This window comes from Limulus polyphemus, unplaced genomic scaffold, assembly GCF_000517525.1.
Source record: "Limulus polyphemus unplaced genomic scaffold, Limulus_polyphemus-2.1.2 Scaffold393, whole genome shotgun sequence".
NCBI classification, from domain to species: Eukaryota; Metazoa; Arthropoda; class Merostomata; order Xiphosura; family Limulidae; genus Limulus; species Limulus polyphemus.
Genome location: NW_013666003.1, coordinates 478,026 through 495,751, shown reverse-complemented (window position 1 = coordinate 495,751; position 17,726 = coordinate 478,026). Strand labels below are relative to the sequence as shown.

Here is a 17,726-nt window from a genome sequence, read left to right as displayed (position 1 = left end):
GAGGGAGTTTAGTGATGTCATGAAGGTCATCTGGATTTTCGGAAATGTTTAGTCTATTTCTCTATGTACTGTTGTAAGCATCTCATTTCCGGTACAGCGTAGCCAATGGAGAGAGTGTATGCGAAAAGGGATTAGGGATATTTTACTTTAGAAATGGATAAATATATGTATATTTGAAACTATACTTAAGTGTTTAAGTAAAATAAAGATGAAACCTGGAGACTGATTGAAAATGATATGTTATGCTAATCAATTTATAAAAAGTATGGAAAATTATCTTAAATAAATAGTAAGTTTTAGGAAATTCGGCATTCACATTACATGAAAAAAATAAGCAAAGAACAAAAATTATTTTTTTGTCAGAGATGAAACCAATGAATGGAGATCACTGATTCCAGGATCTAGATTAATTCTGAAAGGTTGAACAGTGTTTAGATTAGCAATCCAATAAGCTTCTTTTATTTCTCTATCTGGTTTAGTTTTGAATCCTGTTTCAATGCCGATGAGAGTAACACTGTTAATGGAATGACTGGGTTGGTTAAAGTGTTTAGCAACAGGGAGATCTTTTTTAGTGTTAATAGAAGATTTATGGTTGTTGAAACGTTCTCTAAGAGTTGTTTATGTACGTCTTGCATATTGGTAATTGCATGTTTTACACTGTATAAGGTAAATGGTGTTTTTTGTTTCATGATTGAGTTCTTTGGATATTTTAAAGTTTCTTTGATTGTGCTTGTCAGAAAATGAGTCAGTGGTTTTTCTGAACTTGCAGGTTTGACAAGGGGCTTTATTACATGGACGACAAACATTTTTGGGTGGGATGTAATTCACTTTTGTGTGAACAAGGATATCTTTTAGAGTTCTGCTTTTTCAGAAGGAGACAACCGGAACTTCAGGATCGTTCAGTTGTAGGAGATAAAAATGTTTTATTCAGAATTCGTGAAACGTTTCTGAGTTTAAACTGATAGGTAATAATAAAAGGAATTATATTTGAAAGCTTAGTATTGCTCTGATTTAAGATGTTTTCCCGCTGAGTGTAGTTAAGCCTTTTCAATTTGTCCATTGATTTCGATATCTTTATATCCTCTTTGTAACATGGTTTGTTTTAGATCCTTGGTGAATTTTCTGTAGTCTGTTTCATCTGAGCATATTTTCTTTATTCTAAGAGCTTGACTGTATGTAATGTTTTGTTTAGCGTGAGAGGGTTAACAGCTTTTATAGTGAAGGTATTGTGGTCTGTCTGTAGGTTTTTTGTACAAGTCAGTGTATAAAATTGTGTCTTTTAGAAAAACAGTGACGTCAAGAAAGTTAATCTGGGTAGGAGAGTAATCACAGGTAAACTTGATTGTTTTGTAAAAGGAGTTTGTATGCGAGATAAATTCTTTAAGTGATTTAAGACTAGCTGTCCAAATGAAAAATGTTGTCTATGTAACATTTCTATGTATGAGGTTTTACAGGTCTTAGTTGTAAAAACTGGTTTTCAATATGACCCATAAAAATGTAGGCATAATTGGGAGCCATTTTGGTACCCATTGCAGTACAATTAACCTGAATGTAATACTCGTTATTGAATTCGAAGTTCTTCAGAGTTAAAACCAGGCTGGCAAGATCATTTACTGTGAGATTATGATTGTTCAGAAAGATTTAATGTGGACTTTAGAGTTTGTAGACCTTCATCACATGGAATATTGGTGTACAGAAGACTGTTGGGTGGTAATTGTCCACTAGTATCCTTTATGTAAAAGGGGAGGTACATAGAAATCATTTTATGTGTTAGTCAACAAAATATATACTACATGGATATTTGCTATAACAGTTACTTTTTGGTATCTTTAATATACGAACATGCTGCCACAGAAAAATATATTTTGACAGTTAAAAACTCCTTAAATTATGCTGAGTGCTATCAGGTTTATTCTGTCAAAAATAATGTGTTTATATAAATTTCTCCTATCTAAAGATACATATTAGTTTAATAAATGCTTTTTCTCCCCAACATTTATTTGTATAAGAATATTTTTATGAACAAATCATGAATGTTTTTTTAACTTAACATATGGGATTTAATGTGCAGAAAAATTCAAAAGTTAACTTTTGATATGTAAAATCAAGTATAAAGTATTCCCTATTGGCTAATTTTAACCTAGCTCTCTTAAGGAATGGCAGAGATGCAGATGAAAAGAAACTAAAATACCAACAAAATACAAGAGAATATGGCCATATTATATAAAATATTACATCTTCATAGCAGCTATTAAACTTTTTAAATGATATAAAGTTAAAACATGGCACAACATTACTTATAGCATATATAAGTAAACTTGTGTTTGTTTTCTTAGACATATCCATCTTGACATGAAACCAATTTCAGTAATAATTTACAAACACACACACACGTATGTGTGATACACATGTATAGTGTAAAAAATATATATCCAGGTTTGAGATAATTATTTTTCTACAAGTCAGTGTAACAGCATGTAATTAACGTAACACCTAATAAAACTATTACAGTATTTCAAGTCAAAGTTTCAAATATTACTTAAGATTTATTCAAGTCCTGCAATATTCGTAATTATATAGCTGCATCATTCAAAATACACATCATAGGTTAGAAACTTACTCAAGTGTTCGCTGTAACCAGTTGAGCGAACAAAAGTACAGCCCAACCCCTGGGACACAACGAGTCATTGACTACAAAATAATAAAAAATAAAATAATAATAATAATAACAAAACAAACTATTTTTTTTTAATTCCACATCAGCCTGACCAAGGTAGGTATATGAGCTAAATGTTCTAAAACATAAAAAGAAAATTAAAAATATAATAGCTACAACTTCTTTATACTTATCTGAAATCAAACAAATATATGTATAAGGCACACATATACATTATACAAATTCTGAAATTAAATAGTCTGAAAATTTTTGCACAATATACAAATTTGAGAAGAGGACACTTTAATTTTGTATTATGAATGGAAACAGATCCTCTATTTACAATAGCTTTCTTGTGTGTAATAATTCTTTTAACTTATGAAAAATAAAAACATTTTTATTTACACATTAGAACTTTTAATACTGATTTGCTTATTCTTTAAATGTCTGAATTTTGGGCAATAAAAAGCAAAATATATTTTTAAGTATCACTTAACCTATAAATAAAAACTTTACATTATTTCATTCTGAAATCAATTAGAGAAACATATGTAACAAACAATAAATTTAAAATTATTAATATCTTTAACATCAGTATACTTTAATAGTTGCGAGATGTTTGAAATTGAAAAGAAAAAAATTCTGAACAGATTGCTTTTGATTATAATATAAAGAAAGAATAATGTTTCAAAGGGCTAATGAAAAGTCTGGTTACTTTGGCATGGTTAATACTTTGTGACTAAGTTTACAATTGCATGCTTTTTATTTATTGAAAAAAAATCATGCACTGAAATAAGAAATAACTCGTTAAATGGCATCTAAATGTTGTGATGTTTGTATAAAGCCTTTACTTGTCAACAGAGACTATGTAAAATGATGTTAAGGAAATTGTAGTGGTTTGTCAGAGATGACAGACAGACATACGTCTAATGCCAAAAAATTGTCATAACGCTGTTACCACTTTCGAGATACCAGTAAACGATTCTGGTTTATTCAATGACAGGAAATATAATTTGACTGCAATAAACAACAGAAATCTGGTATATGTAAATGTTAATGAAACAATGAATTTATTAAAATCTATTGATACTGGAGGTCAAGAGAAGATTCTAAACAACTCAGATCTGGATGAGACTGAACACGATTTACAGAATACAATGGTAGCTACCATGCTCCAAAATAAAAATAGAAAATTAAACACGTTAGATGAAACAAAAATGGATATATAAATGAAATCAAAGATTCCATAAACTTTTTGTCAGCTAGGTACGATGAAATATCCTTAATACAAAGCAACCATAAAGAAGATATCAAAATACTGAAAAAGGATGTGGAGAGTGTGAAGGCTAATAATACTTGAAACAGTAATTTAATTTCAAAAATATTAATTCAATTTCCGGTCCCAACTAGTGAAAGTGGGTTTTCTTGGGGTACTCCCGTTTCCTCCCACACCAAACTTTTAGGCATTGGATCTATAGATCCCGGGCCATGGCACTTGGATCCACTGATCCCCGACAGGCCCTGTAAAGGCCCATTTGGTTCAGTTGGTTTCATTAAATTGTCAACAATTGCTGTCAACTTGCTCCTTCTACAAGATCAACTGGCCTCTGCTACACCTTAGACTTGCCTTCACTTTCACCCACTTGCCTCATCATTATTTGCATATACGTTTTTTTTTGGATTGTAATTTTGAAAATTTATAATTTAATTTGTTGTAATCTATGGATGTTAATGTAAGAAATAGTGAATCTAAGAAATCTAAGAAATATAAATTGTAAAAAAAATAGTACTATAAATGATGTTATATACAAATTAGAATACACTGAAGGTGATATTTTGAATTTGTTACATATTAAAACCCACAGCTACAAAACGTAGGATATTTTACTAAACATTTGGCCAAAACAAAATTACGAAACAATTGAAAAAAGCACATAAAGCACAACAGTAATTATTAGTAAACAATTTAGCTACATCAGTTGAGCTGACTTCAACACAACTTTCAGAATTTCAATCGGATACCAGGAAACAGTAGTAACTGGCAGAGTATGTGATGAACACAAAAGAGAAAGAAAGGAACATGCCATATTTGTCGTCTCTGTGATCCATTAGCCTCATGTACTGTATCTATGATGAATATTAACTACAACAGAAAGTGCAAAAGTAGAGAGTTGTCAAATCAGTAATTAAAATAAAAAAAATAAAAAAGGTGCAGCCATATCAGGGCCTAGATTTTTGCAGTGCCTGGGTCTTAATAATATTTACAATAAGTGGGACTATTTTTTGTACAGTTGCTGGTGAAGTTTTGACAATAAGATATATTAATAATCACAGAGACCTTTCTAAAAGAACATGAAATTCAAAATTATAATTTGGAAGGCTATGAAAACATTAATAAATGTAGAAGTAATAAATTTTTTTTATAAAACACATTTATCCATAGAATTAGTGAAATTAAGTTTGGAAGATCCAGAAATATCATTTACTGTTAAGTTAAATGACTGTAAAGCTTTATTACTTCCAATTTACAGGCTTCCAAATTACAATTCTAATCTTTATATTCTAAATTAGGAAAAATTGCTAAATAAATTAAAAAACTATAAACATATAGTATACCATGGTGATATAAATATCAATACTAAATAAAAAATATTGAAAATATTAATCTAATTAATGACTATCAAAACTTGTTACATCTTAATGAACTTCAGCAAAATATAAATGTTAACACAAGGTAAGAATGGAGAAGTGGAAAGTTGGCTAAATCTTGTTTAGATCATGTGTATACAAAACTTACAGGTGTAAATGTAAAAAGATCAAGGAAAAAAAATATCAGATCATAAGATGATTTTGGTTAATTTAAAAAGCAGTTCAAAGACAATAGAACAAACTATGGAAAAAGAGCACAGATAATGTTCTAGTGATTAATAAAATTAAAATAATCAGTGTTATAATTGATATAAACAGTCATAATAGGGTTGGTTGTTTTATTGAAGTTAAGCACAAAGCTACACAAAAGGGTTGTCTGTGCTCTGCCTACCACAGGTATTGAAATACCACCCTGCTCCTGGGGGGGGGATATAATTGGGAAGAGTTCCTTCTTAAAATCGAAAGATTCTGAGATAGCATATAAAAATTGGTTTGTATGTTAAATGAAATTGAGGAAAAAAATACATTTGAGATTAAAATAAAAAGAAGGAATACCTAGCATAAACCTTGGGTAGATTTTGATATTTGAGATTTAATAAGATGTCAGCAGAATGAAACAAATGAAGCAGTTTACAAAGCAAAGATAAATTCTGTAATGTGTTTTATAAGAAAGGCTAATAAGAATTATTATATGACAAAATTTTCTGGCATTCAGGGTAAAATGAAAGAAATTTGGAAATGCATTAATGAATTAGTAAATAATCATGTTAGTGATAAATCACTTGAAGAAAAAAATAAAGTGAAAGTACTGCATTACTATTAGAAAACTTTTCAAATGATGTAACTTTACAATTAGATAAAAATAAAAAGCTTCTTGTGTTATTCTTTGATTTCAGTAGAGCTTTTGATACATTAAGTCATAAAATACTGCTGGATAAACTACACATGAGTATAAGGGAGAAGTTACACAACTGGTTCATGAATTATTTGAGTTATAGGGTTGCAATAACAAAAATCTGAGAAATAAAAAACAATCCAATGACTATAAAAATATGGTGTTCCACAAGGTTCTATTTTGGGTCCAACACTGTTTAATTTGTATGTTAATGATATTATAAATATAGGTTTAAAGAGTAAAACAGCTTTAACTGTAACTCATGTTGATGAAAAAGTTGGCAAAGAAATTTTACAAGTTGATTTCAGTAAATGAACGTATTGGCTTAAAATAAATGAAATATATATGAATACTGACAAAACAAAAATTGTGATAGTTCACTCGCAATATTCAAATATTAACAAAGGTTTTTTTTGGTTTTTTTTACAAATTCATGATCAAATATGTAATAATAAATATAAACATTTACTTGTAGATAATAAACACTATTCTGATTGTAAAGTTTTGTACATAGAAAATTTAAAAAATAAGATGTGCTTAGGGTTAATTATAGATGATGTTTTAAGATGGTCTAAACATATAAATATCATTTGCAAGAAATTAAGACCTATTACAGCAAAATTATTGGGGGGGGGGGGATACAGAATATTTTACCAATTAAAACTTTTGCAACATGTACCCCTTTAAGTCCTTTTCTGTGCAAGTCACTGTGTTACAATCAAAATTTAAACACCTCTAATATCAATGTATGTGAATGAAATTAACAAATTAAAGAATGTTACAATTCTAAGTTTTAAGTCCTTTATTTCACAAGGAACCTTTAAAAAACTACTTTAACTTCAGATGTATTGTCATGCAACCAAAGAGCTATGAGAAGTGTCTTCAATAATACAATGGTCGTTCAGTGGAGGTGTGTCTAGACAATACGATGCTTAGATAACCTTTTGACTTGTTCATTTCAAAGTTCTCTGAATGAATACAGTTGAAACAAGCAATAAATTTTTCAAACCCTGATAGCTGCCATGCCCACCTTGAACAGATTTGTTTGAACTTTATAGCCTACATGGAGATGTTATATACTAACGTGTAAGGTCATTAGAAAGAGATCATTTTACACTCTAATCTAACACCAGTTATTTTGAAATTGGTTCACAGTTGTTGTCACAGTTTACATCAAATTGACTGTAGTATTGTTGGCTGCTTGATTGACTATAGCACTTACTGTTGGTTCTTACCTAAATGACTTATAGTTAGAGATACAGTTTAAATTGTATTTAGATCATACTATTATATTTTACTTAATTATTTATTAGTTATGTATTAAAACGCATAATTAAAAGGTTTAAAATTTTTTTAAATATACATCATATTTTGTGTCCATTCTCAAGGTGTACGATATTACAAACTGAACAAACATTTTGCCAAAGGGTTGCACATGTCCCCCAAAGAAACTGTAATATGCCTCAAAGGCACTGTTGACTGTGTCCAGATCAATAACAAGTGGGAATGTACAAGAATGGAAACAAAACATTAAGATTTAAATATATGTGAAAAGACTCAAAATTATCTGTAAAGATATTTTACAAAAACTTAAAAGGTGTGTTTGTGTATTTTTTTTTCCTAATTCTAATCATTTCATTTCATTGTACATTGATCATAATAGCTAGAGTTAGTGATATGGTAAAGAAAATTAAAAATAAAATATATAAATATTTACTTTAGAAAAACTTTTGATGTTAATTCAGGAGGTTCTAGAAGTTATGCAAATGAAATATGAAAAATATAAGATCAAGAAAAGTATTTCTTATACTTAAAATTAAAATCACCTTGCACTCAAACTATTTTATCAGTGAGTGCAAGTAACTACTATTCATAAAGAATATTTTTATTAAAAAGATGTAATTAGAATAATGTCATTCTTTGTGTACAAAATACTTATAAACTTCAACAAAATCTTACAAGGTTTTGTGAGAAATACACAGAGTTACCATATTTTTGTTGCACAAATGTCCTTTCCTGGTTCAGCAAATGGTAATCTCATCTACCCATGTTTAAAGGGTTAATTAAAAAAATTATGTATCTTTATCAGAATCTGTTATACATTATGGATTGACAATATATGCTTCAACAAGTAACATTTACTTTAAAAAATATACAATTCAAATAAGAATATTTAAGATGATAATCTTAAACAAAAATGATGAACTTAATACAAATGTTACATTAACAGATGGAAGTATAAGAAATCAGTTAGTTGATCTAAATGCACTCTATAAATACATAATAATTTTGAATTCCCATTATAGTTTAAATCATGAAGTACAAAAAATCATATGTATAATACTAAAACATTACAAAATAAGTATTATGAAATTCCAAGTTACAATAATAACTATGGAACAAGAATAAAAGATTATAAAATACCATACATAACAAACCAACTCCCCAGGGAGTTAAGGAATATAAATATGATTGCAGAGTTTAAAAAAAATTAAAAGCTTGGTTATTAACTGGTGTTCATAGACAAACTGATTAATATTCAGCGAATGGTACTTTAGTCACATAGGATTAATATTATAATTAACTTTGGTTACAGTTATTAAGGAATTTTCCACAAATAAGCTGATTAAGCTTCGTGGGAACTTCTACAGTTTTGTATGTTTTTTTTTATTGATATGTACTGTATATGGCAAAAAGAAGTTTAAATAATACCAATTATTTTAAAAAATTAAAAATTCCCCACTTTCACTTCCGACAAGGAAGCTTTCAAAAACTGAAAGCTATGATCTGTGGTGTTTTTTTTTGGATATTTTTTAGGTTATTTTAATTAACCCTTTTTTGTGTTCTCTGAATTTCTATCTTTTTAAACAATCTTTCGTATTTATTACTTTCATGTAACAATTATAAAAATCAAGATTTCATAGATTTTTTATGTTTGTTCATTAGCCTTGTGTTCTTTACGTACAAAAAAAAAAATACCTTTATGAAAATTAAATCTTTACTTATTAATATCTGAACTCCGACTTAATACGAATAGAAATGAGAGCTGGAAAAATATAATTAGACCAGAAATAAATGTTTGTCTTTATAATTATCTTAAAACATTTAATGAAACTTAACTACTCCAATCCATGTAATAAAAATACAGAGAAACAAAATTAAACATTAATACACAATAAACTAACAGCAACCTTTACAGTAGGCAACAATATATTTTAATAAATACAGTGTTTTGATTCACAGTACTGAGCCATCAAAGGTAAGAGATACATTCAAAAAGATAGTTGAATTTGAAAGAATATTACAGATTGTGACAATAAGGACAAGTTTGCTAGTAGCATAAATTTGGCTTTGTTTAGGAAAATTAGGTTGATAAAATATTCCTATAGATAAAGGGGGGTTCCTGGATATTTATTTAGCATTGGCTTTATCAGTAGTGATTCAGTTAATTTTTTTTTTTTTATGTCTGGTTTAGATGATTTTGACATTGTTTCCAAGGGAAAGTCTTGTTTCTTTGAGATGTTCTAAAGCACGTGATGTTCCTTAATTCTAAGGGTCATTTCTCTTCCAGTTGTTCTGGTATGAAAGTGCTTACATGAATTGCATTTAATTTTGTATATGACTCCACTGTTTTTATTTTCAATGGGATAATTGTTAGTAATAAGGTTCTTGATTTTAATACCTGGCTTTTGTATAATTGTGATATTTAGGTTAATCTTGTGTTTATTCCCGAGTCATTTTCCATAATCCAGTAAAGTTTTTGCTAATGCGTTCAACATGAAGAATTGAAGTGGTGATGAAGTTGAAGTTATTTCTATTTTTAAGATTTCCTTTTTTTTTTTATCTTATCTTTTTTCTTAACAAATTCTTCTGGATAGTTGTTTTTTTGAATGAAGATTTCAGATATTTTATGTAGTTCAAGGTTTCTAGTTTGTTATAATGAATGTGTGGATTTCCAGTTAATTAAGGCACTATTCAGTTTCCTGCTTTTCTATGAATTTTAGTTTCAAATCCTGATTATTTTCTTATGATGCGGACATTCAGAAAGTTATGGAGAAATTTTCTTCATTTTCAATTGTATAAACATTGGGACGCATGTTGTTGATGTTGTTTGAGAATCTTTTTTCTTTGTCAGAGTTAAAGCCACAATGCTGACACATCTCATCCAGTATAAGGGTTTGGAGAAGGCTGTGTTTAAGGTCTGTTTTTCTAGATGAATTAAAAATGCATTTGCTAGTTACTTGATAGTGTTCACTAAATCTTTATATGTGTATAGCTTTCAGAGAAACTGTAGGAGTAAATGTACACTCTAGTAACAAATAGTTATGTAACTACACTTCCTACGTCAAAATACATTAAACTTACTGGAACAGTTCCCTTCCACAGACCAATCACTTTTTCATTTTTGACCACATGGCACAACAGAGAGACCATTCCATATCCTGTAGTTCTAAAACAAACAGAGAATGACTGATAAATGCAAGATAGCTCAAACCAACTACTATTTACTCAATCTAAAAAACACAAGGTTTTCTGGTGAACAAGTTCATGGATAAAATTTCAAAGCAGTATAATGATAATAAAAGACCACAAAAAAATACTAACAAGAGGTAAAAAACCATAAAATAATTTAATGAATGTATAAATACTATGCTCAAAAATATTTTTACTGCAAGAACTTTATTCTTTCCTAGTGGTTAGCATACTCAGACTGTGAATCCAAAGATTCCTAGTTTGCAACCCTTTCTGTGACTCAAATCTAGAGCTGTATAATTAGCAGTATTTGCTAATTGCTTAATCAACAGGCTATTAACTGAACACATTTCATTAAGCACTATCAAATTCTTTAGTTAAAATTAGATATTTATAATTATTTACAATATTTAGAACAAAATATTATAGCATTCATAACTAAGATTGCCCATTTTAAGAATTTCTATTAAAAGTCGTTACTTTTACAGTCATACCACTTCCATTTTCACTTGTACATCAACAACACAAAAAAATCTTTCTTATGAGAAATCTTGCTTTTAAACCATGAAAAATTGATTTTGCAACAAGGTATGTTATAAGAGCTGTAGATATCCAAAACAATTCTACCTTTGATGAAAATAAATCTCCAAAGTCTACACACACACAGTTAGTGTCTGCAAAAAGCCAAAGCATGAACATTTAATACAGCAATGTTTAATTAACATTCAAATTGTTGTATTAGCTCAGAAATAACCAATTACTGGCTGATGCCTTAATTGAATTGTTGTAGACTCCAGTTGTGTTGACTTCAGAAAACCTGAAAAAACTTACGATACCTAAGAGCCTAATCAAATAAAAACACAGATATCTAATGTTTCTTTTTTGATATTGTAGTGTAAGGAGGTCTGGTTGTCTTTTCTATTAATGTCTGAAAAGAAATGGAGAATGTCACCCCTCCATTGATCTGCATTCACTTATAAAACATATAATACAATTACATAATTATAAATTACAAACATAACACAATGTAAACAAACAATAATTATACACTTTAACACTTCAGTAGTCAGAGGTTGGTGATGGGTGCTGCCAGATAGTTGCCTTCCCTCTTAACCACTGTTCAAAACTAGTGACAGTGGTAAATAGTCTTAGTAGCTTTTCAATAACAAAGACAGAGTGAACAAGTTCAGTGGCTATGAAAACTGAATCTATAACCCTCAACTCATGTAGCACCTCCACTACTACATTATATAGCTTTCTGCTTAACAACAAACAAACATGATGTCAATATTTCAACTATTTCGATAGATGGAATAATCAAAGACAGTAATAATTACAAACACTAATTTCAATCAATCTGTTAGTTTACGTGTTTGTTTATTTTGAATTTCATGCAAAGCTACACAAGGGCTATCAGCACTAGCCATCCTTAATTTAGCAGTGATGAACTAGAGGGAAAGGCAGCTAGTCAACACCACCCACTGTCAACTCTTGGGCTACACTTTTGCTAACAAATAATGGGATTGACAACCACATTATAATACTCCCACAGCTGAAAGAGCAAGCATATTCAGTGAATGGGAGTCGAACCCATGACCCACAGATTGTGAGTCAAACACCACACCACTAGGCCATGCCACGCCTTAGTTTACGTAACACTAATCAATGTAATCACTATTCAGAGATAATCAATTAAATTGTCCAGTTCTACCCAAATCTAACTATTTGATAAGACAATAGTAGCTCAAAAGATGGTGTTGAATGCTGTTGACTAGTTGTCTTCCCTATAATCTAGAAATTTGAAATTATGGATAACTAGGGCTAAGTAATCCTTGTGTAGCTTTGAGCAAAATCCAAAATAAAAAACTTTACTTATTCTGTAATCCTACTTTGAGAGAAGTGTGTTTGTTTGACCTCCAACTCCTCCTACACTTTTACATTTGGACCTGCCAAATGTGGTTTAATCAACTACAAATGATTCATGAGGTGTCCAGAAGATATTTTTCTTTTAAAATGCATAGATTTCATAGTGATGGCTACATATAGATCAGTCAGTATGCGTGGCCACTAGGGTACTGATGGGTTTTTTCCCAGTTTCCTCTTTTATTACATGGGGTGTACATGCCATCTGTGCATTTTCAGTCATTACTAGCATACTTAGGACAAGAACAGAAACACTGTTTATATTCATAACTTGTAAAACATTAATTCTACAATTGCATTTTATTTTCAAGTCCCATCAATCATTTGAGGGATTTCTTTTTTTTTTTTTTACACATACTTTCATGATATGCACACACACATTTGTTGCTTTTTGATAAAAAACTAAAACACACAAAAATGTTATTTAAATAATCAAGCCCAGTGGACATGAATAATTTTATTCTTACATATACTTTCAATCTTTATATTGTTACTAGCATATTATGGAAAAACAAACATTTCTTTATTCATAATAGTTAAAAATTTTGTTTTCAAATATCAATAATTTAAAGCAGTGTTTCCAAACTTTAAATAGTAGCACCCCTTTAACTCAGTAAAGTTTCCATTGCACTGCCCCACATTAAAATAATTTTTGCAAGTAAAATCAACATTTTTGGGCTCTCCCACCAAAAGGCTGCACCCCCAGAGGGGGCATGCCCCACAGATTGAAAAACACTAATTTAAAGGATTTAACATTCATTGATATAAATACCTCATAACAACACCTATCAACGGTGTGCACTCTATTATGACACATTATTTCTTTTTCTGTATTTTACATGTCAGTCACATTGTGATCATGCCAAAGAAAGTATGTAAGAGTAGCTTATTAAGAACAGAAAGGATAACTTAAAGTAAAGAGATTGTGTGGTCTAATGAAATTGATTTCCTCCAATGTGAGGTTTTTCGTCGTAGACGACCAATCACAACTTCTAGCTGGTAATTAAAACTCAAAATTTAAGTATTTAAGCATATGAAATAGAAATTACTCAATTTACCTTTGCACTGAAATATTTTATACAAGTCTGTTGTTACAAAACTTGCTATGAGTATGTAATAAGTAATATATAACTATTTTTCCTTTCATTAATGAAGTACTATTAATTATCACAGACAGATCGAATGCATCTTTATATGAAATTATTGTAAATGGAGATATCCCCTTCTATGTACATAGCAATAGAGTACATACATACCAACCTAGACAGGTTTCTTGCATACATAGCCACAAATCCCAGTAAAGATGTAGCCATAGCTAAAACGAAAATAAGACCTTTCCCTATAAAATCAGAAAAGGAATCATATAAGTGATTTCATAAACGTCTCACGGGTGTATCTGCTAGTTTTTTTTTCTTCCAATGTGACTCACCTTGTCTGAAAAGGACTTTGTAATCGTGTCTTGATGAGGTCAAGTGGCTGAAACAGTAGAGTTGAGCAAGTGCCACTGAAGGATCCAGCTAAAAATGATTTCAGGACAGGATACTAGTCACACATACAAAACAAAAAAAACTGTATTACTTTTGATATGTATAGAATACAGCACCATTAAATACTCACACAAACATATGTGCATGTGTACAAGTTTTTTTTTTACTACACACAACTAACATATTGTTCAAATACGCTTTAAAAATATCATGAAGATCATTTATTGAAGTTTCAGAAGTCATAAATATTAAAAATTAAGCCTTATTAACACACAGCTAGATATGTCATCCAGTCAGGTCACTATGGCATGTGATTCTGTTATCTTGAAAGTACAGTTACAATTCCTGAATCTTAATCAGCATAAAAATTTAATTAATTTAGAACAATAGTTAACCAAATCTTAAAATACAAAATAAAGCTTTTGTATAGGCATCTAACCTTGTTTAATGTGTGGAGGGTAGGGTAAGGAAGAACTGGTGATTAGAAATATTCAAGGTGGAGCAGCACTTGCCCATTCTTCCCCACTAGTTAGGTACCTTTGGGTTTTTGTGATGCAATCCAAAATATTTTGGCATTTTGGATGCATAAAAATATATATTATTTTATGACTGTTTGAAGAAAAAAAACTAGCCTTTGAAATAGAACTATGATATTTATTAAAAGAAACAAAAAATATGATGTTTCACGAATATATATATATATATTATATACACACACACACACACACACAAATGTTCTACTAAACAGTTAAATGCATAAAATACCAGTGTGGTATACCAATTATAATAGACCACAAAATTATAAAAAAAAGAAGGGGGAGGGGAGTAATATACCACTTCAAAACTGAATATACGTATAAACATCATAGCTTCATGTTTGTATACTACTTGTACAGTTAATATAAAGTTCATTTTACCTTTTGAAAGATTTAACACTGAAGAGACTGCAGGTGAAGAAGGGAAGAAAATAGAAAAACTAGTAAAAATGAAAGTCACATTTTTGTCATAAAATTCCAGTTTCATAAAAAAACACAAAGAAAGTTCCATTGATACTTAAGATTACCACAGACTGATGTTAAGTATTGAAAACACAATCACAAAATCTGGCCAAAATAAGTAGAAGGCTGCACGGAATTTCCAAAATCTTTAATACATCACAAAATTCAAGAGGGTGCCACATTGACTGGTCAGTAGTTTCATATATTTTGAAGCATTATTTGGATGTATGTAATAAAAACTGTTAAAATAATAATTTTAATCAAGCAATTTACCTGCAAAGAAATCTATATAGTTTAAATGTATAACTAACAATACACAGTATGAATATTTAAGTCATAATGTTAATCATAAATTATTTTAGCATATTGGAATTAACAGAAAGGTACTTAATGAGGAATTAAAGATGTACCCTTTTGTTCTTCATAACAAATTTTGAAGTGATAAAAGAAACATAAGAAATGGATTAAATACATGGAGTCATTTGAACATTACATACGAGCTTATTTTAGGTTTGTTAATATGAAAACCAAGAAAAAATGAAATTCACATAAATAAGTACTCCGCACAAAAGTTTTGTTGATAAAAATGAAACCCCCAATAAGTACACATTTCAATTAACTTGTGCACGATCAAACAAGATCAACAGATGGCCCATTGCTGACATTCAGCATGATTAGTGTTGTACTATCACTGAAGATGACCCACTTTTTACAGAATATTTCAATAAACGTTCTCAAATAAAGAACAGTTTTAGTGTTAGAACAATAGAAAAATTGCAGTCCACAGAAAAATTTCAGCTGGTTAGAAATTTTTTTTTAAATATAGCTATTGAAGTATATTGTTTTACACTGTAATTTGAAAGTATTTTAAAAAGTTAATACTGAACAAAGTAATCCATAAAATTTCAGGATTGGAACTAGCTGGTTCTCAGTTGAAAAAGTGTTTGGAACCACTGAACAGAACCTTGGTTCAGGACAAAATAACTAACATGATTATATCAATATATAGCAAACTAACACAACACTTATGACAATCACTTGATCAGTTTATTTATCTCCACAAAAACACTCAAGTTGAAAATTTTCCAATCAGCTGAGAAGGATACAAGAATGTTCAAAATCTTTGAGGTATGCACTCTAAAGAGGAAATGGAGGGGGTGGTGAACAATATTGGTATTGCAGTGATTTACAGTAAGCAAATAAACACTCTGTATAGTAAACAAAACTCTACTGAAACACATAAAAGTCTGCATAATCACCAAAATCTTCAGGACACAGACTCTTAACCTTTAGACACTTTTCTCCATGTGTATTTTGAAAGTGGAAGACAGACACCTTGCTTCACATTAAATGAAAACAAGCTTTATTTTAATTTAATTTTGCATAATCCACACATATTCATTATTAAATAACATCTTAACCTTCATACAGAATTTTGGCTTACCACACCATTTGTGGATTTTGGAGCTTTGTAAACTCCGTCTCTCATATTCAAAAATAGTGATGTAAGCTACACTTTAATGTTGTAATTTGTTCATTAACTAGTAGAAGCTACCGATCGTGCTGATGATGTCAAGATAGACCTACAAAGTTCCAAGATTTGATGTCAAGCTTTCCAGTACATTTTAAGATGAATTATAAATAAGGGTTTGGAGAAGATAACTGCCGTTAGCTCTCATGCTAGTAAGTTGATTCTACTTTAATCCTAGTAGTGTTAGAGAGGTCTTAAAGTCAACTGTAATGCAATTTTGTTGTTTTTTAAATTGGCTTGTTTACAACAATACTGTACATGATACAACTAGAATACGTCAATTTACCATACTCACACTGCTTATATGGTCAGCCATACTGAGAGCAAGTTTCAGGGGACCCCTTTTTTGGTTCCAAGTTTTCTTGCGATGTCTTCAATAATAGCTAGTTCAACTACTACTATTACTACTGGATTTTCAACAACTTGAAAAGCAACAAGGTCTCAAGAATTTGTTGCAGGCACTTTTCAGTGACAATTTTAAAAGTTTAAATTTATGTTACTCCATCACGGAATCCCTCTGAAATGAAAGAGAAAATAATAAAGATAACACAAATTTAGCATATGGGAATAGAAAGAGAAATAAGTGCTTAAAAGTAAAATATGCAAGTTCCAGTTCTATCATATCATTTTAATTCTACTTGATGAAAAAAAATATATTTCAAAAAGAAATTCATATCACAACGCACATATACTTAAAAAAATATAATACTAAAATACTACTAAAACACTAAAGTTATATAAGCATGCTGCAATTGTTATAACAGTTACTATAAATCATACCTTTCATTAAAACCAGACATGTAGCAAAATTATGTCGTAATTGCCAGGGGCATTGAGAGCCAGCCCAGGCCCAGAGGTCAGTAATATCATCGGGATCCCCCTTTCATTCTATTTATTAACTTTTGCTGATTTTTCATAAAAGAAATTTAGGTAACAAATTTCTTAATGAATCTATGAAAAAGCAGTAGCCATTTTAACTCGTTAAGTAGTATGCATTTCTAGTGAACTTTGGAATATCTCATATTATTCAACTTGTACTATTGGTAATATATAATGTATGTATTATCATAATTTTAACACCAGTTTAAGTTAAATTAGTGGTTATGTTTTTCTT

General features: G+C 29.8%; 1 protein-coding gene across 2 annotated transcripts in view; it reads right to left on the bottom strand.

The window, feature by feature from the left end:
- Positions 1-17,726, bottom strand: part of LOC106457928 (solute carrier family 25 member 38-like) — a 32,502-nt gene that overhangs the window by 10,785 nt on the left and 3,991 nt on the right. For both annotated transcript variants that reach the window (XM_013917375.2, XM_013917376.2), the window contains exons 2-5: positions 16,908-17,129; positions 14,026-14,138; positions 10,566-10,650; positions 2,621-2,691 (exon numbers count right to left, since the gene is read on the bottom strand). In XM_013917375.2, coding sequence (XP_013772829.1) covers positions 2,621-2,691; positions 10,566-10,650; positions 14,026-14,138; positions 16,908-16,928 — 290 coding nt within the window. In that variant the 5' untranslated portion in view covers positions 16,929-17,129. The remainder of the gene's footprint in view (positions 1-2,620; positions 2,692-10,565; positions 10,651-14,025; positions 14,139-16,907; positions 17,130-17,726) is intronic.